General features: G+C 34.8%; 1 protein-coding gene across 1 annotated transcript in view; it reads left to right on the top strand.

The window, feature by feature from the left end:
- LOC149779321 (reversion-inducing cysteine-rich protein with Kazal motifs-like) overlaps positions 1–27754 on the top strand; it is a 202770-nt gene that overhangs the window by 24777 nt on the left and 150239 nt on the right. The window contains exons 3-4 of the mRNA XM_089939933.1: positions 12739–12813; positions 25567–25603. Of these exons, the coding sequence (XP_089796059.1) occupies positions 12739–12813; positions 25567–25603 (112 nt within the window). The remainder of the gene's footprint in view (positions 1–12738; positions 12814–25566; positions 25604–27754) is intronic.

The following is a 27754-nucleotide window of genomic DNA, read 5'->3' as shown; positions in this document are numbered from 1 at the left end:
TAGGTTATTTAGAACCAAGGCACTCAAAGAAAAGTGCCTTGATTAAGGACATCCTATCCTTTGGTACTGCTGATCTGAGACTGATCTCATGGTATGACTTGAACCTGCACCCTTTTGGGATGCTAGCCATTGTGCCACTGCAAATATAAAGCCATAATTTTTCTTATATCATCATTCCATACATTTTTATATATTTTATTCCTGTACCTTTTGGTATACAGAACATTGATAACTTTTTGCCATCACTAAAATAAAAATTAACATAATGAGTATGAAAAATTACAGGTCAGATTTTTAAAAAATATTTTATAGAGACAGTATCAGAGCATGATTGCTCTGGTCTGTTTTCTTAAAGCATTTAATCATGGTGAAAACTTTATTGTGGCATTGGTAAAACGGTGATTATGGAGTTAAAATGGAAAATAATGGGGTCCTACAAATTTCCAGATATGGTGGTATTCCTGTGGACTGTTAAGAAAACAACTGGGGCCCCGAGTGGCCGAGTGGTCTAAAGCGCTCACCGTTACAGATCACTGCCATCTCACCTCTGTCTGCGTCGGTTCGAGTCTCGGATTCGGCTAATGTGGTTATGTGAGAAAGCTTGCCAGTAGCTTCTTGTGGGTCGGTGGTTCTTTCCGGGGTTTTTCCGAGTTCTTCCTCCACCATTAATACTGGCCACCATGTATAGCCTATCTTGTGCTGAAAAGTGGCATTAAACCCTACAACAACAACAACAATAAGAAAACAACCTGGTAATAACCTTAAATTCAGTATTATGGATAAAGACACTCTGATGTTAAAATGACCTATTGTGTTTAAGATAGTCATTTACAGTTACAAGGCCAAGTCAGCTTATGGTATGGTTATCTATTGAGCTATATTTCTGGTCAACAAATTTAAAAAAAATTAAACTTGGAGTATAGAGTTGCATTATCTTAATGATTGATTTAATGAGCAAGATATATATATATATATATATATATATATATATATATATATATATATATATATATATATATATATATGAATTGGTCTTCGGATTGGCTGTGATTGCTGTCATTCTGGTTACATTTCTTGTATGATTTTGATCAAATGTGGAATTTAAGCTCACATCATCAAAGTCTGGGAAAACTATAATGGGTGAAATCTACTCCGATTTGTGACATCTGTTCTGTTTTTTTTTTTTGTGTGTGGCTATGTACTGACTTTATTTTTGATAAGATTTTGATCAAAATTGGTAAATGGGATTATGAATTTTTGTGCAGGGCAGGTGACTTGGAACAGTTACTTGTCCAGCATTAGTCTTACTTATACTATACTGTACATAATGTTGAATGTGCCTAAAATGCAACATCATGCAATATTGACTTTACACTTCCTCAGCCACTAAGTGTTTAATAAAATAGGTAAAACTGACTACATAGATTGCATAGGATTGCATTCTTTCAATATTACATGCATTAGTATACTTCATAAAATGGTCATTTTCAAAGTCATGTAAGGTAGGTGAGCAAGAACAGGCCTGGTTTAGGCTCTTGCTACAGTTTTGAATGTAGTTTTGAAAACGTAGATCAAGTTGTGATACATTGTAGTTCACTGGGTTACCTGATTTCATTGTAGCCCAGACCCAGCATTCTGATAGCCCCTGGGTTCCTGGGGATAATATTTGAAGAATTGACACCTTACACCATTACAAGCATTGTTGCATGTTACATGTTGAAGGGCATGGTTAGAACTCACTTGGAGTAAAAGCCTCCATTTAGAAGGAATTTCAACAATTGCATGCAGAAATAACGCATATTTTTGGTATGTTACATACATGTTTGTGTAAATTGTGTCAACTGTAAGTTGAGACCATATTGTATTTTAGTGCTTAAATAATTTTTTTATATAAAACTGAATTAACGTCTTACTGAGCACAGCATATTCTTACTCTGATTGACTTGTGACTTTGTGCAAAGGGATGTCACTTGTCTACCTTGAGATATGTTGATTGGTCTCTTGGTTCATTTGTTGGGTAGGCAGGATATTGAGGTGAAACATTGTCTCCTTGCTGACCTGTCCTGTGTCATACACCAGTTCAGATAAGGTCATAGACACAGTATGGTTGGCATGTGGATAGTTTGTCCCCATAGGTTGTAAAGACCCTGAAATTAATACCCTGCACCTTAAGTACATGGATTGACTTGGGTAGAACAACAGTGTATATGATACCTCAAACACCTGTTGATCACAATTAATTCCCATGTTGGGGTGATACATAAAATTTCTGTCAATGCCAAATAAAATAATTTTATGGATAGAAACATAAATGGTGCCATTGTGTACAAAGTATTATGTCACAGAGACTTCTGTTACACAAGTTCTTTTTTTTAAAGAAAGAGAAATGAAAGTAAGTCAAATTTGCTTTTTAGCAAGCACCTGCATACATAAGCTCCTTTGTATTGTCAGGATTCCATAAACTCCTGTAAAGCATCATCTTTAATTTTGCATTAAATCTCTTCTATATTCAGAAAATTACTTCCTTTTATTTCAGCTGGAAATTAAATTTCCCGACCTAAATTTTCAGTTCTAAAATAAAACCTAGACTTGCAGCAGTTGTGAATAAGATACACATTGACTTTGAAAAGCTGCTGGAAAGACGTGTAGTTTGTATTGAAATTAAAATTCTAACAAAATTAACCATTTCAATAACTAACCCTTGAAAACTGTATTCACATCTATTCAATTTTTGTTGTTGTTCAGCTTTAAATATATTTGTCCAGATTCTAGTTTTAATTAACAGGCACTTGATTTTGTCAGTTAAAAAGGGAAAGCAATTGATGACACTCTCTCCTTCCCCAAATCATCATGATGGATAAACCTTTAATACCAAAACTTGGACCTGAATGGGGCTTAGTGTAAATGATTCTGAGTGGGTTAGAATTACATTAGAGCCTCTCATGAATGACCCCCCTTCTGCTAAAATATTATGGTCTTTCCAGACAGGTGGTCTCCTATTACAGGGAATAGTACTCTGTAATCAATCATTGCTTTCGTTTTATACGAACTTTGCCATGATTGGTGGTCACTAATTGTAGTGGTCTTTCAAGACAGGAATTTGTACTGAGACAAAAATGTTTCATGGGTGATGAATTAGGCAACATTTATTTATTATATACAAAACTATTCCAGCTGTGAAAGTTAGATGTGCTTCATTTGGAAAGGTGATTGGGTTTGTGTCTTTCCTGTTTTTGCATCAGGACAGCCTTTCCTCATACAGGCGATACTTATTTTATGCAGATTCAATGTACACACTTTCATTTTAATGCCATTTATAATGAAGAAATAACATGCAATTTGTGCAACTGTGCTTGCCTATATGCCATTGCTGGCGCCATGTGCTGTGACTTGCTGACATCTCACACACACACACACACACATATATATATATATATATATATATATATATATATATATATATATATATATATATATGTGTGTGTGTGTGTGTTTGAAACTTACACATAAATAATCATTTCTTGAAAAATTAAGTTGCCAAGGAACTTCCTTAATTTACAAGTATCCTATGGGGAAATTATTGAGATGTATGCCATAGCCTTGGAATGTCTCTATTGCATGAATCGACTGTCACCTGTAATTGTATGTGTACCTTACATATTCAGCATTACAAGTAACTTTAATGGTTTGGGACATGTGCACCCCACAGATGGTTAGAATTTAGGGCACATGGATATACACCTCTTCCTCGATAACTCGCACACAACAGGGTCCACAAACGTTGACCGATTTATAAGCAAGGCACGAGTTACTGAGGGACCTAAAAATAATTGAGAAAAACAATCGCTTTGACATCTAGAAAACCGCGTGTGTGTGTGGGGGGGTAGTGGCATTAGGGAACTGGGCTGTTTATTGACTGAATCCTCATTTTATAATCATGTCGTTTCAACAACCATGAAAAAATCTGTGTATTAAATCAATGCTTTTTGTTTTCTTGATGAGTGTGGTTCCTGTAGTGGTGTTTAGTAGTATCATGCCAAATCGTGAGTCAACAGAGCAGGGAACTAGACTAACTGTTGATACACCACCAAACAAGATTTTTTTCTTCTTCAAAAACCCACAACATTTATTTCATGAGACAATTGTCTACATCAAAACTCAATTTTTGTATTGTTCATTTAATACAATTTTGATGTCGTGATTTCATTGGAAGTAATAATTAAACTTCTTTATCATCCTTGAGGATATCTCTAAGTGCCAGTTCAAGAATTCTCTGAAACTCGCTTGCCCACAAGGGTGTGTATCTATAGTTCATGTTACATACACATTAACATTCATAAGTGTTCAATTGATCAAATGAACTGTGTTCACCTGCCATATGACCAGGGCCACTAGATTTTAAATTTGTAGGATTTTCGTGCCTTTTAACTTTTCTTTTATTCCACCTTCTTTATTTGATTCAAAAGACATAATTAATGTGGTAATACTAAGGAGGCCAGCGTTTAATTCAGTGCAACAATACAACAAATACTTCCGGAAGTTATTTATCAAAACAGGATAGGCACTTAATTTAAGGTTCTCAGAGAAGTGCTTGCAGACATAGCTGTTACGGTCGATTGACGCATTTTACGTTTAATTACAAGAGGACACATGGCATTTATGATAATTGCACTTAAAAGAAACTAAAAGATAGAACTAGAACACAAATTTCATTTGATAAAAAAAATATTTAATTTGTATTATTTAGTAAGTAATATTTTCTTTGATCAAAATTTCCTTACGTATTGTTAATTGCGGTATACTAGGAATGTTGCTTGGAAAAAAAATGTAAAAAATTGTATGACCTATTTTTTAATTTGATATTTTAAAGTGTTGATTAAAATTTCCAGGTCTTATCAACTGTTTTCGATGGTAAAACGAGCAATACATCAAAGTTTCCATTACCAGTTTTGATCACAGTTTTCTTTAAGTTCAACAAATAAGGATACATTTTTAGGGTATTTTCTGGTTTAAAAAATGGGCGACACGCCTGAGCCCACGTTATAAGCAGGTTTGGGAGTTATCAGGACGTGAGTTATCGAAGGAATAGTGTTTACAGTGGTTTGAAAATCAAATCTGTGGTAAATAATGTATATGTACCAGTCATCACATAATGTGTAAATCATGATAGAACCTACTCATTGATAGGGAATTAAGGTACATAATGCTGTATGCTGTTTGCTTTCATCATCAATTCCTTATCATGACGACCCTAATCTTGATAATACAGCATTCCTTCACAATTATGACCTTTGTTTTAATGCTATTTTTGTTAGAATGCAGTTACAGCCATAGCTCCCGTTTCATTATTCTGTAGTGGTAACATATATTGTGATTTGATAATGATGTGCTCAGAATCCAATAAGCATTGATATTACATCACAGCAGTATTGTGGTCAACAAAACAATTGATAGATAGTCTTGTTTGCTTTAAAGGCAAGCAGCTTGTTGATCATGATCATAAATGTGTATGTGTATCTTCACTGAACTTGAATGTGTATGAAAATATTCTTTATGTTTACTCCAAAACTAATATGTACAGAACTTGCTTATTATGTGTGCCCTTTGATTTTTGTGCATAAATGCATCTAGTCATCTTTACTCTCTGTAGTATGCAGACATGCTAACATTTATGGTAATGAAAGTGAGACTTGGCCGTTTAAATTGGGAGACTGGATTTATAAAGTGGGATCATCTCACACGCTTGCCCCCAAACATTTATATCTATTGATGAAATCAATTTTTTAAAGCTTTTCTTTTTCAGAAAAAAATAAACTTATTGTTTAAACAATCATCTGACCACTCCTGTGGCCTAAGTAGTTAGAGTATCCACCTCAGAGTTTGTGTGGCCTAAGTAGTTAGAGTATCCACCTCAGAGTTTGTGTGGCCTAAGTAGTTAGAGTATCCACCTCAGAGTTTGTGTGGCCTAAGTAGTTAGAGTATCCACCTCAGAGTTTGTGTGGCCTAAGTAGTTAGAGTATCCACCTTAGAGCTTATGTGGCCTGAGTAGTTAGAGTATCCACCTCAGAGTTTGTGTGGCCTAAGTAGTTAGAGTATCCACCTCAGAGTTTGTGTGGCCTAAGTAGTTAGAGTATCCACCTTAGAGCTTGTGTGGCCTAAGTAGAGTATCCACCTCAGAGTTTGTGTGGCCTAAGTAGAGTATCCACCTCAGAGTTTGTGTGTTCAAACCCCGGCTAAGTCATACCAAAAACTTCTAAAAATGGTACTTGCAGCTGCCTTGCATTGCGCTCAGCAATAAGAGGTTAGGGATAGGACTGGTCAGCCTGGTGTCCGGATAATGTGGCTGAGTGGGACATGATGCCAGATGTCTGCTGCTTGATACATTGTACCTAAGCACATGACATAAACTGCCACACTGCACACATCTTAGCAATATGACCAAAATTGTTAAAGCTATGTTAAAAATCTGAATCACACATACATACTCACACAAATATAATCATCTCTCACAGAACTAATACGGTGAGCTTAACCATTGACCTGGCTATTTTATCATCAGTTATATGAATGGAATTCTTGTAGTTAGAATTGCAAACTATACAAATTGCATATTGGTCACATATTTTGTTTTTTATTATTTTCAGTGATAATAACTTGAGTAAAAAAATGAGCCACTTGGTACCGATTATTATGTACAAGTTTTCTATAGTACAGGTCACGTGGGTCATGTATGCGCATTTATTATCTTTAACTGGTCATAATTTTAACATTTCCATTGTGGTCAGAATAATTCAGTTTTCTCTAGACTGCCTTTATTAATAACTATTCTGGAAAACATCATTTTATGATACCTATTTCAGATGGCCCAAGATGTCCCAAACATTTTTCTGGCATGTCTCAACTCTGTTGTCATTTTTGCTATTTGACTTCGGATTAACATTAGCCTCTTTATCTGTCTGACCATTATCAAATGGACTGTAACTACAACTCACTTATGCTCCCCAAACAAGAGATGATGCTCATCACAAGCTACCACTTAGTTATTGTGTACCTAGCCGAAAAGTCTATGTACTGTGAATTATATATAAAATTTTGCACCATTGCAGAGGCCTGTAACTAAATTTATGAATTTATCATATAAATGGTTTTAAAATGTCAAGCATTGTTGATTTTAGTGGATTTAATTAGAAAAAGTTGTTAATTTATTGGTGACATTCTTCTCAATAATACATGTAAAGTTTACAGTTTCGTTGTTAATTTTCATATCGATCCAGTTGGGCTTATTTAATTTTCCAAAATGTTACTCTGACTTGCTGATGACAAGTCACCCCTTCATGTTGATCTGACTTGCTAAATACACCCTGACTTGGACACTTTGACCATTGCCCCAAAAAAAATTGCATGTTGGTTGTGCCAGCATCAACCTACAACAAAGCAGTTCAAGCTTGTACACATTTAATACAACTTTACTTTGATCAGGTACCTGGATAACTGATCATTAAGAGTGACGTGTGTCTAGTAGATTTTTACTAAAATTTTCACAGATCTACCATTTGAAGAAAATTATTAACATAATTTTTTCCTTCAGGCATTTTTTCAGCATCTTTACAAGTACTTTTCTTAAAAATGTCAAAATGACATATTTTAATAGGTCTTTATGAGGGATGTCCTGTTACTTTCTGTCAATTTGGATCAACTCGAAAGACATGAAAGAAAATAAGATATTTCAGTTTGCTTATATAAAATTTGCCCTGTGGCTTCCTTTAGACTCGGAACAACTTAAAAATATAAAAGAGCCCCAAGATATTTCTATACAACGATTGCCCTTTTACTTTCTGTTGACTAGGAACCTCTAAAAAGAATTTATCTCTGATATGTTGTTTTAGTCAGGAGAATTTCACTCCTGCTTGAGACTGTTGGGTTTTCTACACACGATTGGGCCTGTTTGAGTATGTGAATGCCAGAATGCTGTTATTATCGCAAACTTTTAACAGGTTTAATTTCTTGTTTTGAAAAGTATGGAAATCTTGGCTGCTTTTTATTTCCTTATTTTTGACATTTTCTGTCTCTCTCTGCAAAACTTTATTTCCATGTAAAGTGCTGGGTGTAAGTTCACCAGATATGTTACACTGGTAAACGTTGTGAGTGGGTAACGTGATTATGTTCTCTAACCTGATGGCTCTGGTAGGTACAATGACATATTTAATTTTTTTAAAAATGTTTTTAATCCAAACTTTATGGATGTATTTCTGGTGGTAGGATACAATAAATGTAACAAGTTTTGAGTTATGACCCCTGAGTCATGGTCTTTAAGGGATCAGGGGGTGGGGAGAAAAATAATTTGAAGTTTGTAAATTTTTCATGGTAATGCATGTAATTAGCTGAAGTATGTAAACATTCTTTGATTTTTTAGTGAGTGCAAGTTTAGGAGATTTCTGCAGTCAAGGGCCATAATTTAAGGTTCTATTGACTGGGGTAAATTGCCTTTACAATAAAAGAGGGTGTTGGGTTACACAAAATTGTATTTTGCAGTTATAGGAGTTGTATACTTGTCTTTAATGGAGACTGTGAACAAAGGCCGGACATAAATAAATGGCTTTTCCTAGAGATAAAACAGGCTTTGGTGTGAAAGTTGAGCAAACCACTGAGGGGAGGGTAGATTTGATGATAGTTAAGTTATTGATGATGTTGTAATGAATAAACAGACCTGTAGACATCTTCACAGTTAAGGGTGTTCATTGGTATTTCAACTCCTCCCACAAAAAAACAAAGTTTGTAACTTGACGCCAGCTGTAGCAGTGTGTAATCTTGCCTAGCTACACAGTTATTTATTTAGATTTAAAATACTTGAATGCTCAGTAATATCTATAGAACATTTTTGACCTGATCCCCCTCCTCCATGAAAAATATTTCCTACGACTCAGTATATTTTTGAATTTTGGTACAGTGAAGGATATTGATGGAGAAATTGAAAACTTTGTATTAGAGGACCAATGCAGTCTGTTTACATGTGGTGTGTAGAGAATTTAAGTTATAGGCAAATATTTCATGTTCCTAATGACCCCAATCTAATTTGTGTCAGTTCTTAAGCATGGACCTTAGGCATGGATACCTAAACCGATTTCATCCCGACTAATCGGTTTTGTGTGATTATAAAGTGACTTGCTTTGGGTGTATTAATTGAAATTTGGTCTGGACCTATACAGGTATTTAAGTAATTATCCAAAAGACCTGATCTTCCCAGATGTTTTGACTTTGTTTAGTATAATGACAAGTTGTTATTATAAACTGACCAAAACGTTTGGTTGCCAATTTGGTAATGATATGAAACTCTCTTTCACTTTCATTGATTTAGAATGGACCTACCTGACAATCAGTTTACAGCTAGTTGCCATCTTAAACATCAAAGGTGAGCACATGAAAGGTGACCCTTTAATCAGTAAACTCCCTTTCCATGGAAGTTTAAACAAGACAAATTATTGCTCCATTTGTCCTCAATCCCATTCGATAAGATAGCACCTTTTCCATTGTACGGTTTAATGTTTTGAAAAGGGTGATGGTAAACAGTGACAGAGATTTCCTATGTTACCATGATGTTTTAGAGAGATATTAATTTTTCTTTAAGAAATTGATACACCAAAGAGTGATATTTTATCATCTTGGATAAACAGTATTGCAGGGTTTAATTTAAGGAGTGAACCCCCAAGTGCAAGTGACACTGTAAATTACAGTGATTTGATATTTACCTGTGCAGTCAGATGTAGAGCTGGGTACCACACAATTTTTTGTACCACAGTATTTCATGGTATTTCTGAACATACTATGATACCTACCATGGTATGCCACAGTTGTTAATTTGGGACCAAATGTTTTTTTGTTCTGAGACATGCGCCTGACACTATTTTAAAGAAAAATTGCAGTCTGTCAATAACTGGAAAAAATATCTTGCTCTGATTGATAGTAAATTAACACTAAAATATATGTTATATTATTTGAAGAATCTATTTTTATCTTGAGACAAAAGAAAATAAAATAAGTAAAATATCTCTGCTCAGAAGAAATGTGCAGCCCTCCCCCATATGTATAATAGAGGAATTTGCTGTGTACATGTTATATGTTGTATAAGTTGTCATTAAAAACTGTAACTAAAGTGAGTTGATTATGCTTATACTGTAGCTGACACCCTTTACATGACATTGTGGTGACATTGGAGAACTTGGTGATAAAAATTGATATGTTGACACTAAAGACATCTATACTAATCATACTGTTAATATAATGGGCTGAAATCATGGCATGATTTGCAGTCTTGTAAAGGAATACATTGTATTAACACATTAACATTTGCTAGAAAATACCTTAACCAAAACAAAAAGAAGTGTGATCTTGCTTTTTAATCAGAAATATTTCCAGAAATTTGGATTTGAACAGAGTACCTTCCACAACATTCCTTTTGGCAACCACTTTGGCACATGTGACATGTGTCAAACATGTGATGAAAGGATCATGAATATAATTATATATGTAATATTCAAAACTAATTTTGGAAAAGCACAACTGTTGAATTATTTTGTCATGTGAAACAAAAACATACTGTTAATAGTCTTTAATTTGTAACAAGATCACTCATGAATTTCTGTATAATCGTTCCTGAAAGAAATTACCAGTACAGTGAAAAACATATAGCGGTAACAGGTATACTGGTAATACTGTGTACCTCTGGACATAAGTACCGGTACAGTGAAAACATATAGCGGTAAACAGGTATACTGGTAATACTGTGTACCTCTGGACATAAGTACCGGTACAGTGAAAACAGCGGTAAACAGGTATACTGGTAATACTGTGTACCTCTGGACATAAGTACCGGTACAGTGAAAACATATAGCGGTAAACAGGTATACTGGTAATACTGTGTACCTCTGGACATAAGTACCGGTACAGTGAAAACATATAGCGGCAAACAGGTATACTGGTAATACTGTGTATCTCTGGACATAAGTACCGGTACAGTGAAAAACATAGCAGTAAACAGGTATACTGGTAATACTGTGTACCTCTGGACATAAGTACCGGTACAGTGGAAAACATATAGTGGTAAACAGGTATACTGGTAATACTGTGTACCTCTGGACATAAGTACTGGTACAGTGAAAAACATATAGCGGTAAACAGGTATACTGGTAATACTGTGTACCTCTGGACATAAGTACCGGTACAGTGAAAAACATATAGCGGTAAACAGGTATACTGGTAATACTGTGTACCTCTGGACATAAGTACCGGTACAGTGAAAACATATAGCGGTAAACAGGTATACTGGTAATACTGTGTATCTCTGGACATAAGTACATGAAATTGCAAAATGTGACTCGAGATTTATTTGACCTAAACAGTACCGTACTAAATAAGTTGCCAAACTTCTGAACATTGATAAACTGAAATTTCTTGTTGATTTGTTTATTTATATTTTAAATCATTGTTTTGTTTATTACTGTACAATGAAAGTAGAGCACTCCCTCTTGCAGATTTCCTCATTTGCAAAATGAAAACTCCATCATAATGATCTGGAATCTTCTTGCCATTACTGCATACATATACAAAGTTTGGTCAGAAGATATTTGATAATGTCATTACAACTGAAATTTGTATAAATTTTACCTTTGACTTTCTTTGAATGATCCCAGGGGTGGCAGCCAACTGTGGCACTCTTCTTGCAAATGGTTGCCTTAGGGCAACAGAACTACCAAGATTCTTGAATTTCTTCTGCCCACTGTGTTTAGGAGTAGCTGTGGTAATAGATGGAATGAATTTTTGTGTGTGCAGGGGAAGATATGAATTTTCCTGGTTTTGCAATGTAAATTCATGTTGGGGAGTTCAAGGAGCAGTGGGATTAAAATCTAGATCTCCAACTTGCCATAGATCTGACACATTGATATGAGGTCTTGTTACATTGACCTTTCAATTCACCAATCAAGTTGCACCTTTCTCATTAAAAACATCATTTGGAATAGAACATTTTTTATGATAACTCTTTCTAAGATGAAATATATTTTATCTGATAGGTTACCAAAAGTTATTGGACCAGAAAATTCAAAGGTCACTAGAAGATGAACGTTTGTTGGTGCCTGTCAAATCTACTTATTAGACGTATATGTTGGTGCCTGTCAGATCCACAAGTATATGTTGCTTTTAATCTGATTGGGGGATGGAGATTTTTGATTCATTCGAAGGATATTTATTTGTATGGTCTTTAAACCTGTGATTTGCAGTCCACTGTAAGAAAACTTAAAGAACAAGAAATAATTATCATTTTTATGGATTGATGTATATAAATTAGAAGTTACTATAATACTTACAGACAGTAAGGTGTTAATAATGTACTCTGCATGGGAATGACAGTAATAATGTATATTCTGCTATGTGCTTCATTCACAATGTTGAAATGCTAATATAGATTCAGTTATAAAGTCGAATAAGCATGGTTGTGTGTATTGGGTAGCATGTCACTCAGGATGCTGCCCATTTTCCATCTGATACAGACTGCATTATTGTTATAGAGTGAGTCAGCAACCTCCATGAGCCATGTGAAAAAATAAAAGATCAATATTGGTAAAACAATAGGACAAATGAAAGCTTTCTAATCAGATTTCCCTGCAGCATATTTACATCACTGATCATTCTATCAGTGTCCTCCATAGGACATAAATTGATTGGTTACTGTTCTTTTTTTTCCAGTTTCCCAGTGGCACAAGTCATGTGGAGCAGATGTCGGTCCTTGCACAGGCTGCCAATCATTGCCCTCCAGACTTGGTATGTCATCCTCCTCGTTTTTTGTGAATTATATATATTTTTTTGTTACTATTGATGTCACCTGCTGACAGATGTGGTTATTTTCATGATCATTATTAGATGCAGCACCATTATCTTGGCTGCCTCATCATAAATCATATTTACCAGTATTTGTTTTATGCACATTTGAAATGACAATACTAGATCATTCTGAGAACATTCATTCCAACAGAACCGTGAAATAAAACATACCCTGAACTAGCCATGGTCACTACAGTATGCACTTAATGTCCTGTTTGTTTGACACCCCCCACTGATTTTACAAACAAAAAGCATTAAGGATATAAAAAGTAAGTCCCAGCTTACACTCATCTTTTTCGCATTTCAAACAAAACAGTTTTCAGGGTAAATAATGAGCGAGCTTGCTGTCCTTCTTTGGTTCCTGGAAAGGTCCCTTTTCAGGGATACGAAGAAAGTAAAACTTGCCACCTACATCCAATATTTGCAAGGTCCAACTTTCATATTTCTGAAAAAATCGCACAAAATAAAAAGAGCAAGTGGTACAACACTTTTGTACATGGCTTCAGAAGGATGTTATGCCCTGAGTTAAAGAACATCATAATAATGCTGCCTAAATATTTTACAGCCCAATCATGTCCTTATGACATTAAAAGGAAGACAACTATATAATAAAAAAAACCTAGAAATCCCCAAAATTTAAAAATAACAAATACATGTATATATCTGTATTTTTTCTGTATTTTTAAAGCATAAAATATGTGTTCCCCGACTAATATGAATATCCGTTTTCTATTTCACAACGATTCTTTGTTTTAGCATTTTGTAAACAATATCTGGCATACAGAGGGATTTCCTGATCCTTTGCCAGTTGATTCCATGGCTCCAAAAAATGAAATAAAAAAAAAAATAGCTTGAAAATATTGCTTTGATTGGTCTATCCATGTGCTGACAAGAAAGTGTATTGGAATGTGTGCAGTTTATTAACATGCATACCAATATGGGTTTGGAGGCTGATTTATATCCAACTTATAATATTTATGTACTCTGGGATTAGTCCTAGGGTGATAGGTTTTGGGTGGGACAAAACTCGAGGCATAGGGAGATGTGTTTACAAACACTTTAGCTTTAGTGCTGTTTGGAGAAAGGTTTGCATTAAACATTAACAACGCAAATATCAAACTGTCATTTGTGGCTATTGGTGATGAGTATTGGCAGCTGAAATAGTATTGGGATATCAAAGAATGTATTGCAGTATATTGCCACCAAGTGTACCATTTTAAAACCTGTATGTCAGCAACTGTTGACTTAATTTGCTGAGCCTGTAAGTTTTATTGTTATAATATGTTCTGCCAGCCATGTTTGACTGTTATCCTTTGCAGGATTTAATGTATTGTCACAGATTGTGAAATTACGTTGAGTAATGGTTCCATTTGGGATTTTTAATGTTTTGGGGTTTCTCCATTCCCATTTTGTCCAATTTCCCCATCCCCTCTCTCATCCACATTTATTTCCATCAAATTGTTTTTGTTTGTTTCTTTGTTTTATTTGGGAGAGGGGGAAGTACCCAGCCTGACATGGCCAGCTCTTATTTTTAAAACTGACAGAGCCTGGTATTTTTGGGTAGTGCAAATACTGCTGGATCCAGATGATACAGTTTATGATATGCCGCCTCCAGTATGATATATATATTTTCATTACACACATCGTTAGAAGATCTCTCATTGGTTTGGTGGGTGTAGGACTCATTTTGGTCACAATACCTTTGTTTTGCACTGCATGAATGCTTTAAAAATATTTGATTACTGATTTCATAGCTTTGCTTAAATTTGGAAGGCATTACAATGTTATCTTCAATACCAAAGAAATAGAGCAATTTCCTTGTGCAAGGAATATCGTATCTAGAACAAGCCTGAGTATTGGATCAGATAACTAACAATTAAATCCTTTACATTGTACTTCCTGCTGACATGAAGCCATCTAGTTCAGTTTGTGATGAACTGTGATCCTGTGACAGAGCTCAGAAAAGGGGTACTACTTGATGAAGCAAAACTGGCATTTGGAATAATGAATTTTAAAAAAAAATTTTTTATTTTTTAGACTTATCCTTGTACATAATATTGTTTTGCCCATGAAACCATCTCATGATGTTGACATGTTAGGTAGACACAGGACATGCAACTCCACTTGTCATGACTAGTGACAATTTCATCTGCATGTCAATAACAAGGAAATAATCCCATTATTGCCATATACAGCTCATCTGATAAGGCAAATGTAGTGTTTTCCCAGTTGATGGCTAAATCATAGTTACCATTCAGTACCACACAATTTCACACACATTAAAGACAGGATCAGCAAAGAAAGTGTTTATTTTTGCAGTAATGTTAACACAATCATCCCCACACCTTTTGTTTGGGGGTGGGTAGGGAGGGGGGATGGTGAAGAAACAAATTGAAAGAGGTTTAATCCTGCCCAACTGACTGTTAATGCATGCATAAATTTATTCATGAAATTAAGTGATCAGAACTCTGGGATTTGTTGTGAGTCAGTGGTTGGACAATATTTATGAAGTTTGCTATTTCATCATCAGGGTAACATCTTTCAGATTTTGGAACTATCAGCTTTTATTATCATGCAGTGTCTCTGGTACTACTCGGGTCATTGTCCTACTTGCACGAACACCACAGGCTTTGCTGGTGATAAAACTTGAAAATTGCATCACATCCATTTTTGTGTCACTTTTCAATACTAAAGTTACTTAAATATAATAATTGAGCTTCTCTATTCCACACATCCCTTCAATCTTGTAATTTCAGGGATACAGCTTTATTTACATTATGCATTAAAATATGATGTGATTTCAGGGTAGACCAGTTCAAGGGCATATACATTTTATGGACAATCCATTTAAAAATCCATATCTCTTTTATTGATTCCATATGTCAAGTTAATAACTGCAGTAATCATACTGAAAAGGCAGGTGCTTGCTCACAGTATGCAGAGTACACAGCTGTATTGATAATACATTTTCATTAAAGACAATGGAATATGTTTATGATAAACACAGATTTAATTAATGCATGGATTTTTCAAATGCTTATTTTAAAATCAGATTATATGAATAAAATATGTGCCTGTTATCATGTTAAAGGCACATGTAGTGTTATTCCTGTTATCCATTCTTCCATATCTCCATCTGACAATCTAGGTTTTGTTTACCACATGTTTGGCTGCATGGCCAAACATTTATGTCCAAGGATACCTTTTACAGAATGAAACATTTTTCCTATAAAGTAGGTCAGTTTGAACTGTATTTTATGCTATAGTGGCCTGTGGTTACGTTTTGCATTTATGTCTGCGTTTCATGCACTGTTTGCATGTAATGTGTATGTGTAGCATTTTGAGTCTGTCAGTGGTCACGGAGATCTGTATTTCATGTTTCATTGATTTCAGTTTAGCTTTGTGGTTGAGTCATTTTTCCCCTGAAAAGAAAAGCAGTAGCTTTTTAGGATGTTTACATTTTGTTAATATTCACAGTCATTCATTATTAACTTGACTTTACTGTAGTCATGAGATGCTGTAATGGATTTACAGTGCCACATCTATTCCTATTTGTCAAAAATAGTCAAAAGTTTTTTGACACATCAAGTTGTTGTTGTTGTAGGTTTTAATAACATTTTTCATCACAAAATAGGCTATACATGGCAGCCAGTATAAATGGTGGAGGATGAACCCAGGGAAAACCCAGGAAAGAACCACTGACCCACAAGAAGCTACTGGCAAGCTTTCTCACATACCCACATTGGCCGAATCAGAGACTCGAACCCATGCAGACAGAGGTGAGATGGCAGTGATCTGTAATGGGATTAAATTATTTCATACCATTTTTTCCCCCCAATCATCCAGAGAGTATGCTTACAATTCATCCTCTGAAGTTCATGGCTCGTATAATGTAAATTTTATACACCAATGGATTGGGCAGAAATTGGTAGGATGCTGGAAGGATGCAGGAAGAGTCTGGTCACCGTAGAACAGCCTTGTTTTGCTGTCATCTGCTTCATAATTGGCAATCAAAATATTTTCCTAAAACAATTATGACATTTTGTAATGCAGAAAACTATTTTAAAAAAACCTTGTAAAATGTTAAAAACAATGTAGCAGTTTAATTTGTGTAATTTTTTCTGGATCCCTCTTCCACACTGTAGCGGTTGCTATTGGTGGTGGTGCTATTATGAGGTTGTACCTTCTTACAAGGTGTCCACTTTATTTGGCTATCATTATCTAGAGTGTGATCGCCCTCGGTATAGTTGTTGCCCGGATCGAGTAAATATTAAAATAAAGTGTGAAATTATAGATGGAATAAATAGAGATCTGAGCAGATATAATGGAACAGAATGACATGAGCCCCTGTACATGGAAAAATGAAAATTTATTCAATTACATAAACAACTGGGATAATACATTACATTAGGAAGATAACACTTCTTTTGGAATAAATCTTTCACCAAATTCTGAACACAAATATATTGATATAAATAACTGATCTGTTTTAAATGATAGAATTAGTTTGAGTGAACGATCAAGTCATTGCCTTGTACAACTTCATAACCTGCTTATTCCAGTCCACTAAAACTTCACTATGGTGGTTGTTCTAGGCCCTTTCGCCTTTTCCCTTTTTGACTTCCCTACTGTCTTGCCTCTTTTCAGCCCTTAGACTTTGTGTGGGTAGGTGGATACGTAAGTATATAGATACTTGGATACATCAGTGTATACATCTGTGAATACATTCGTGGACCTATTTCTCTTTACAAAATAAACAAGCAACCTAAATATCTGTCAGTTGTCCTGCTGGGAACAGGTCATTACTCCCCTCTCATTAATAATGTTAGATATCATTCTATAGGTATTCAGACAGATCTAAGGCTATCTGGTCAAGCTAAACATGGTAGATCATAAACAAACCTAGTTTCACAAGACTAATGTATTTCCTAATGGCTATTTCATTACTGATTCCCTAACATTACACGAGACATAACGGTTCCATTCTTGTCTCAGTTACACAAATGAATGAATGAAATTCATTATATGGCTTAACTACATTATTTTCAGTGAATACACACATTCAAGTCTTTACCATACGTGAAATCACCTAAGATTGGTGAATTCACACAGATTCTCATAACTCATATCAACTAAAGTAATGCATGAAATTCTTAGATTCCTATAACAATCAAGATTACAAATTAAAACAATTCATCAAACTTATATAAAGATCATTGTACAAATTAGATACATGAACTCAACACAGTTACACTCATATCAAGAGAATTGATCTGCGGATTTAAACAACTAAATTTATGCAAATATAAACAATTCAAGCAAATCATTATATTGGTATCAATGAACTGCATGAAATTGGTGCAGATACCTTGTGCTTTCAAGCTTTGTTCGCTTCTACCACCAAAATTGTGTCCACTGACTTTCCAGACATCCTTTTCCTTTGACCAATGTTTTACGAGAGAATTTCTTCCAGATTTTCTCTCGGAGTCCCTTATATCTACACTCTTGCAGGAAAATTGCAGACTGGCTATACTTTCTCGATGAGGGCAATTTAACCCCAAGGATTTTTCATGTGGGAATCACACCCCTTATTTAGCGTAACCAATCAGGATTAAATATATTAACCACCTTTTATAACCAGGTGCCAATATTGCGGTCAGCATGACTTGTAGAATTCCAAACAACAGGTCTAGAAAAACTCAGCTTCTGACAGTTCCGATATAAAATCGAAGGTAACTGTCCCTTTTCTAGTTGTCTAACGGCTAAGTAAACGAAGGCTTAATTAAGAATCACTTCCTCTCCTGATGCAGACATTAGAAATCACTGCACTATAGCAATTTAACAAGCAGCTTTCCCCATAAATCTAATTGTTCTCTGGCCCAAATTAATTTGCTTGTTATAGATCGACAGAAATTTGCATCCTTACAAAAAAAATTGCACAAATAGTACATTATCCAAAAAAGGGCCCCAAGTGGCTGAATGGTCTGCAGCACTTACTGTTATGGATCACTGCCGTCTCACCTCTGTCTGTGTGGGTTGGAGTCATGGGCTTGGCCAGTGGGTGTGTGAGATAGCTTGCAGGTAGCATCTCATGGGTTAAATGGCTTTTCATGGGGTTTTCCCAGGTTCTTCCTCTGCCAGTTATACTGGCTGCCATGTATAGCCAATTTTGTGCTGAAAAATGGCATTAAACTCCATAACAACTTGTCGAAAATTAGCAGGAAAGTTAGAGCATGCATGCCTATGCAAGAAGAAACCATGGGACACTTTTTATGAGCATCCTTGACCATTAGAGGAGCAATTCATTGCATAATGTTTGCATTAATGGAGAATGAATGGTGTGGAATTGTTAAAGCATATACAAGAGGAATTTTCTTTGGCCACTTTTGAGGCTTTTCATATTGCTGTAGGGGCCCTGAGTGGCCGAGTGGTCTAAAGTGCTGACCGTTACAGATCACTACCATCTCACCTCTGTCTGCGTGGGTTCGAGTCTAGGGTTCGGCCAATGTGGGTATGTGAGAAAACTTGCCAGTAGCTTCATGTGGGTCGGTGGTTCTTTTCCGGGTTTTCCCAGGTTCTTCCTCCACCATTAATACTGGCCACCATGTATAGCCTATCTTGTGCTGAAAAATGGTGTTAAACCTCACAACAACAACAACATATTGCTATATTTAGATGCAACACCATATACCATTTTGTGATGCAATTTGAAACCATATATATGTTATATAATGGTCTTTGGTGGTACATGTACTTGTTCATCATACAGTTACAATAAAGTTAAATACAGTGGCCTTAACTCATTAAGACCCAGTGCCACCTTTAGGCACAATGAGGTTGTACCCTGCTTCAGTGCTATTTAGTGTCAAGGTCATTTAAAATACACCAAAGTGTGTGGTATTACAGACAAGTAGACAGATTTAGCTCTACAATAATACCATATAATCTGGACTTTTTACTTGTATTACAAAATGCAGAGGGAAAAAATAATTTTTGAGACCTGTTATTTTGCACCAAAAATTGGCCAATTGTTGGAGCTGGATTTTGTGTCTGCATTTTAGACTTTTTTGGCCTGAGATACAAGACAGACCGGACTGAACTGCACATGGAGGGGCAGACCTCTGCAAAAAGTAGGATAACTTTGAGAACTGGGATAAAAAGTGGTCAGGACATGAAAATGATGGGGCCAATAAGGAAAAAAAAGAACAAAAAGAAAAAGAACTACTCTTGCACATTGGTGAGCAAAATAGCCAATAAAAATGATGTTTCTAATGCAACTTGGAATCCAGCTAAACAAAAATCTCTTGGAAGCAGATGTATTTGGATGTATTCAGAATTAACCTCCAAATACATTTCCTACCCCTATTTCAGGTGAAAATGAATGAGGCTGAATGAGTTCAATTTGTTTGATGATTTAGAGTAGATTGGACTGTAAGAAAAGGAACTTGGACTGCTTCCAAGTAATGGTACTTTTAATACCACCTTTTCAAATAGGAGCAAACCTAATTCACATGGCACATTACTTTGAATCATGATGTACATACATTAACTGTCATGATATTCAGTCACATTAAAGGCATCAGAATTTATGATGGCATGTTCTGGACTATTTTGCTGCAAAGTGTAATATTCAGTGAACTTGAAAAGTGTGATATATTCACATTTGTATTAAAATAATGTGAACATGTGACACAAATGCCGAAGATGAAGTTATATATATGTTAGTCCATTAGTGGATGCTCAAGTAGCCATGGTTACTCATTTTCTTAGATGGTTACTGACCTTTAAGATGTAGTCTTCTTTGCTTAATTCGTATACCTTTATTATCCTTTTGAACATAAGAAACATATTTTGTGATTTCCAACACCAATTCAGATTTTGGACAAAACTTCTGGAAATTTTATAATTGGAAACTACATGTAGCACAGTGGCAAACAAACAAAAAATAAATAGACAATCTGGATCCAATCTCACACAAATTCCAGGCTTCATCAAAAACATTGTGTTTGAGCATAATATAAGGGACCCTGGTTTGTTCATTCCTATCTATGTAAGTACCTTGGATTATTGGAGTTTAATCATATGTGTGCAGAATCATATATGAATTATAAAGAAAAAAGTTGAATATTGCACAATTTTATGAAAATCTCATTAATGACAAGTACATGAGGATTGTAGAAGAGTTTTGCAGCCTGCATGTGTCAGGTAATTCATTACTAATGTTAAAAGGCTCCCCATGGCTCTTCAGCATCAGATTGGAGAGGTTGCAGAGACTGTTAAAACATTCCATTGTCAGTTATATTGTGATTTATGAAGATTTCTGACTATTTCCTCAGCTGTGTCATTGGCATTTTAAACCATCTTGTCTAGGAAGATTGAAAACATGCATGGGTTCTGTCTCCATTGCTGCACATTGTAGACATTCATCATGGGAAAAACATTTAAATGTGTGTAAGATTTGGATGGGATTGGTTTAAACCATAATATCGATGAAATGTCTGGAAAATTAATTTTTTAAATATTTTCTCAATCTTGTACTTAAACTAATTTTTTTAGAGAAGTTACCGTTTATTATGTTGATGTATTATACCATTCAGGTAGATTTGGTTGTGAAAATATAGAAATCTTAAGATTTTAACAAAAGTCACATCAGCAGTAGTCTTTTATATATATATATATATATATATATATATATATATATATATATATATATATATATATATATATATATATCCACTATAACAGTGTTTATAATGTTTTGATGTTCTTTACATCTGTTTTTCAATTACCAGTCTTGTTTCTGCACAATAAATCTAATTATCTACCATCTACTGTTGACAGAAAATGAGGATAGCTTACACTTTGGGTAAGCTATAATCCTGTCCATTTTGGTGGGAGGGGGCAAAGTAAACGTCACAGACTAAAAGAACAAAAATGGCTTCCCCTTGTAACCTTGAGTTCTATGCTATGTACATATGCCAGACTTTCTGGAGTTATTGCACTTGGGTAAGAAAAAATTCTATTGATTCAAAAGAACACTGATTAATAGAAAAACTAACATCGGCACAGTAACTTGTTCTTCACCTTATATAGCTACCAAACAATGCACTTCATGTAAGTAATACCTCTATCAGTTTTGGGGTCTAAATGTTAAAGGTTAAGGTAATTGTGATTGAAAGAACAAAATGTGGTTTCTTCACAATAACTAGAGTTCTCTATAATCAATAATAACCAAACATTATGGATGGCTTGCATTTTAGGTAATGCAAATTACTATTGATCTCAGGCTAGAAAGTTTAAAGGTCTAGTTCACTGGCTGAAAGCAGATAAATGGTATCTGCACAAGAATTCATATTCTCAACTATTAATTTTTTGTTTGTTTTTTCACTTGGGGTACAAGAGGATATTGGAATTAAAATGTCAAAGGTCAAGGCCAGTTTTACTAAAAGAAGAAAAATAATATTTGCATTCAACTTTTAGTTATCAATCATGTACCTTCATGAAGGTTAGCATAAGTATAAATGGCGTACATTGACAATGGTTTTTAGTCCTATGACTATAAATGGCATACATTGACAATAGTTTTCTGACTTCTGTAACTATAAATGGCATACATTGGCAATGGTGTTGAGTCTTGTAACTATAAATGGCGTACATTGGCAATGGTGTTGAGTCCTATAACTATAAATGGCGTACATTGGCAATGGTGTTGAGTCCTATAACTATAAATGGCATACATTGGCAATGGTGTTGAGTCCTATAACTATAAATGGCATACATTGACAATAGTTTTGTGCCCTGTAACTATAAGTCTCAATAAACATTTAGCATGTTATGATGTAATTTTTGGTTTAAGCATTGTTTCATAAATCTGCATGTGTATGGTCCTGGTTTAAACTCATTTCTGAAACTTCATGCTCCTAGATTTTTCCTCCTGAATTTGGCTTCTGCATGTTAACAGCACCAAAATATGTTGGATTTCAGTTGGATTTGGCATTAGATTCATGACACCTTGAGTGAGCTTTATTTCCAGCATTCCAGGATGTCATTTATAGGACTTGATGCTCCAGATTGCCCGTACTTCTGACTTGGTTCCCTCAGTATAACATCACTTAACTTTGTTATGTTTTTATTTTCTTCTTCATATTGGCATGTGGCTTTGTGTTGATGAGACCTGGAAGGTGTTTATCTATCTATCTATCTATCTATCTATCTATCTATCTATCTATCTATCTATCTATCTGTCTGTCTGTCTGTCTCTCTTTATATATATATATATATATATATATATATATATATATATATATATATATATATATATATATATATATATATATATGGCACCATGTTTCTGACATAAGTGACCCCCAGGGTGGAGATGAGGTTTGTGGTTGTGGGAATGGGTTTTTGTGGAGCTCATGTTACTGGAAAGGAAGACATTGCAGTCACTTTTCTGACATGGTAGTGTTGTTTGAGGCAATGAAGCAATCCTATACTTGTTAATGGAGCAAGAAAGTTACAGCTAAAGTTGCCAAACAGTTTGTTTCACTTCTTACAAGGTATGAATGTCTGTATGGCAAGTAACTTTTTCTGTATTTGTGTTGTTTTCATCCAGTCAAATGCTGTATTCCGAATGAGAGCTTATTTTGTTTTGATTGTTTAGAGGACTCTTTGAATTTTAGGTGTAATAAATTAAGGAAACTTAGTTCTGTAGTATAAGTATACATTGTTAGAACATGAGCAGAGTGTTGGGAAAAAAAAGCACCCAGCAGCTCTGTTGATAGATATAGTATCCAAGTAGTCAATGAAGGCAGCTGGGGTACTAATGCTAGTACTGCAACCTGATTTAAGCAGGGCTCAGCAAAACCACTTGTCTTCTGGTACTTATCATGAAACAAATTGGCTGTGTCAAGGAAAACTTTACTTCTTACTTGTCCCTGCTCATTTGCGCCTTGAGACTAAATATATGGTTACATTTTCTACCCTTAACAAGCTCAGAAGCTTAATATTGGTTTGTTGGGTTTATTCAGTTATCATTTACTTTTCCTTGGCACAGCCAATGTTTTGCCTATTGTGCCTACTTGTTGTCAGTCCAGAACATGTTGCAAAGGGAGCCAATTTTGCTTTTTACACAGGCACCCAACACATGCTTGATACTAAATTGGGTTTAGGTCATGAAAATATGTTGGGAGTGCTGATAGCAGGTTTAAGGCCCTACTTGTATTAAGCATGAATAGATTTGGGGAGGGTGAATGTGTTGTTGTTTTTTTTTTAGTAACTCCTAGGTAGTGTGGTAAAATGTGTACTTTGATTATAAGGAGGACAGGAACAAATATCTGATATTTCAGCTCAAGCAGGAATGCTGGGAAAAAATGTTCCCTAACACTTGCATTAGTTGACCCCTCCCCAATCCATTGCTTCTTCTATATAAAGGTATATATTTTTTATGGGAATATTGTAAATCTAAGATAACCCTTTTTAAAAAAAACTTTCTTTATACCAACATGTGCAGTTAAGCAGAGTAAGGTTTACATTTTTATACTGTAAATTTAAATGAGTTACACATAATTTTATATAAATTTCAGTAATTGTACTTGTTTATAGTGGCACATCCTTTGGTTTAGTAAAAAGTCATATTTTCAGCTGTTATATGAAAGCTTCAGAATAGAAATAGCTTTTGAGTTTTTTAAAAATATACATTTTCTAAGCCAAAATGATATTTAATTCTGCTCAGTAATGATTAAATGAACCTTCAAAAAATTTCATTCAGGAAAAAAATCTATAGATGGCCTGGTGATATTTGATTCAGATAGTGTTGAACTCTGCTTGATTACAGTTAGAAAATTTGCAGGAAGGTTTTAGTTACATTTAAAAATGTTATTAGATTTTCTTGATTACTTGACGACTTCTGTTCATGCCATGCAATGAATCGTCATAAAGCTAGACTGTTCATTTTGGACATACTTGATTAAATTTTTGACATTGTTTTCAAGGTTGCATGTTAAGCAATATTTTGAATATAGGCTTGTCATACAGGCTGTGGCATTCTTGTTTCAAAATCTGAAATAATAGTGTAAGTAAAGTAGGTCAAGGTCTGAAAGTTGACATGTGTCATTTGCCAAAGCCAGGGGTATGATATAGCAGGTTTTGGATTACAACACTGGTTCGTACCCCAAGAGTGTGGTATTGGTACCCCACTGTCATTACTTGGAAACTTGAGATCTCCACTCAGTAACCTTATATAGGTTTAAGGGACATGTGCAAATTAAATGAGATATTTATCCAGTATGAATTGTGGGTGATGTCCTTGGGGTAGTGGACATGCCTTATGGTCACAATTTTGAAACTCTCAAGATTCCCACTTTACTGCCTTGTCAGTTGGTATGAGGAGATACAGTCATATGTTCCTCCAAACCAGGGCCCTGGATCATTTCCCAAGGGTAGGCATTTATAACTATATATACACCAATTGGTAATGAAAGGATGATTTCATATATGCAACTAAAAATGGATACTGGTTAGTTTTTTTTTATCCTCTGTGACTTAGGTCTTAGGATCACAGATTTTTGGGTAGGTGGGACCAAGTGAAAAATCACAAATGTTTGTGTTACATACATTAAAGTTTTGATGTTGTTATTAATATTAATAATAATAATAATATAATAATTATTAATGTTATTATTATTATTACAGATTGACTTTTGGCAGTGTGCAGATTCAGTACTATCAGGTAGGTGTAACATTATATTATATTATATTATATTATATTATATTATATTATATTATATTATATTATATATTGCAACACATTGCGTCACATCATGTCATTAAACATCACACCACACCACACCACATCATATTATCTGAAAGAGTTAGCAAAGTGCTTGAAATGCACAAAATACCTGGACAAATTTGATGATAGTCAGCCTATGGCAAGCTGACTGGAAATGAAGCATGTCATTAGGAGATATGAACTTGCCTTCAAATATAGGAACATAATATCACAACAAAAGATTACAAATAAGGTACAAGAAAATATGGGATACTTTCTTGAAATTGTGTTACAATATTGTACAGATAAACAGCATAATTGTCTCTTATTTTGCACTTTAAAAACTTGTTGTAATTATTAAATTTATCAAATAGATACCACTATCAAGAATATATATATATTGCTGATGAGACAGAAAAAAAGAGTCTGAACTGATAGAAAGCATTGAATGCATAGATAGATCGAAGAGCAAAGACAGCTAATAACCAACAGCTTCATCAGTACGACTACATCAGGGGCCCCGAGTGGCCGAGTGGTTTAAAGCGCTCTCCGTTACGGATCACTGCCATCTCACCTCTGTCTGCGGCGGTTCGAGTCTAGGATTCAGCCAATGTGGGTATGTGAGAAAGCTTGCCAGTAGCTTCTCGTGGGTCGGTGGTTCTTTCCGGGGTTTTCCCGGGTTCTTCCTCCACCATTAATACTGGCCGCCATGTATAGCCTATCGTGTGCTGAAAAATGGCGTTAAGCCCCAAAACAACAACAACAACAACAACAACAACGACTACATCAACAATAATGAAAGTCAGGCTTAGAAATTAGATTATTCTTGTAATAATTTATCTATTTACACACCTGAAAGATTTGAGAACGCTTATTTGTATCCATGTAACTATCCATCAAACAAGTATGTATTGATCTCCTGTAAGTACCACACTGCTGTCTTATTATAACAAAGCTGGATAATGATAACTCACAAATCCACTTATAATGTAGGGGCAGGTGTGGATCCCATTTTTGGTAGAAAATGCCACAAAATAAGCACCTATTTGCTGAAGATAAATAAAACTGTGATCAACATTGCTAAATTAAATCTTGATATATTGTTTGTTTAATTGTTGGAGTTAGTATCTGGAAATTTGTAATAAACATCTCTAAATTTGCAACTTTGAATCAGAAGTCACATAATATATTAGATTTTCATGGAAAAAGACTCAATATACTGTACATAATATTGTTCAATGAAATATCAGTTATTTGAAATCTTGATAATGCCTAATGTTAGGTACACTTCAAGAAATAAATACCAATTAAAGAGTCTTCATGTGTGAAAGTTTGTTTGAATTTTATCTTTGAATAATATTTTAGTATAATCATCATAAATATGATGTACACTCATGTATGCAGATCTAAAAAGTGTCAGTCAACTGTCAGCATGGGTTGCGTGCATTTCCGTGAGAACTGAATAAAATGGAAGATGTGTTTTGATAAGCAGCTTTTCAGAAGTGTTTGTTACATTGTTACAGTTAATTAAAGCTAACATGCACTGTATTATCATGTTAGTTATATCTTTTGTATCAAATCAAGAAAAGGGGGTCGAAATAAAAAGAAGCTAAAAGGCATGAAAATCCTGCATAAAAGCTAGTGATCACGATTGCGTGTCAGTTCATTTCATTTCACCACTGTTTCTAATATTATGATGTAAGTAACATCATTAAACATAAACAGTAATTTAACATAATCATTTGCAAATTTATCTGATGAAGGATAGCGAGGAAATAAGTGAAAGACATACCCAGTTGCATGGAAAGCTTAGTTACATGATACGGCTCATTTATCAAGATCCAAAGTTCATACTGAGCAATGAAAGAATTGGCACATGTATGTTTGCTCAAGGGTGAGGAGACATTTTGTGATTACTTACAATAAAATTGAAGCATCAGTGTTTTATTGATAGAACTTTTTTTTTAAATCGAGTTTAAAAACTCTATATTTTTAAATAAATGTTCATCTTGAAAATCTTGTCATTGCTACACCACTTGAATGGATGGTAATGTCAGCAATGTTTTTCCCCAAAAAGACTTATCATTAGGGGATTTTCACCAGAAGACT

Source organism: Sinohyriopsis cumingii, chromosome 17 (genome assembly GCF_028554795.1).
Source record: "Sinohyriopsis cumingii isolate HCF-2022 chromosome 17, ASM2855479v2, whole genome shotgun sequence".
Classification (NCBI taxonomy): Eukaryota; Metazoa; Mollusca; class Bivalvia; order Unionida; family Unionidae; genus Sinohyriopsis; species Sinohyriopsis cumingii.
The sequence above is the reverse complement of the archived record's forward strand: the minus strand, read 5'-3'. Positions and strand labels throughout refer to the sequence as shown.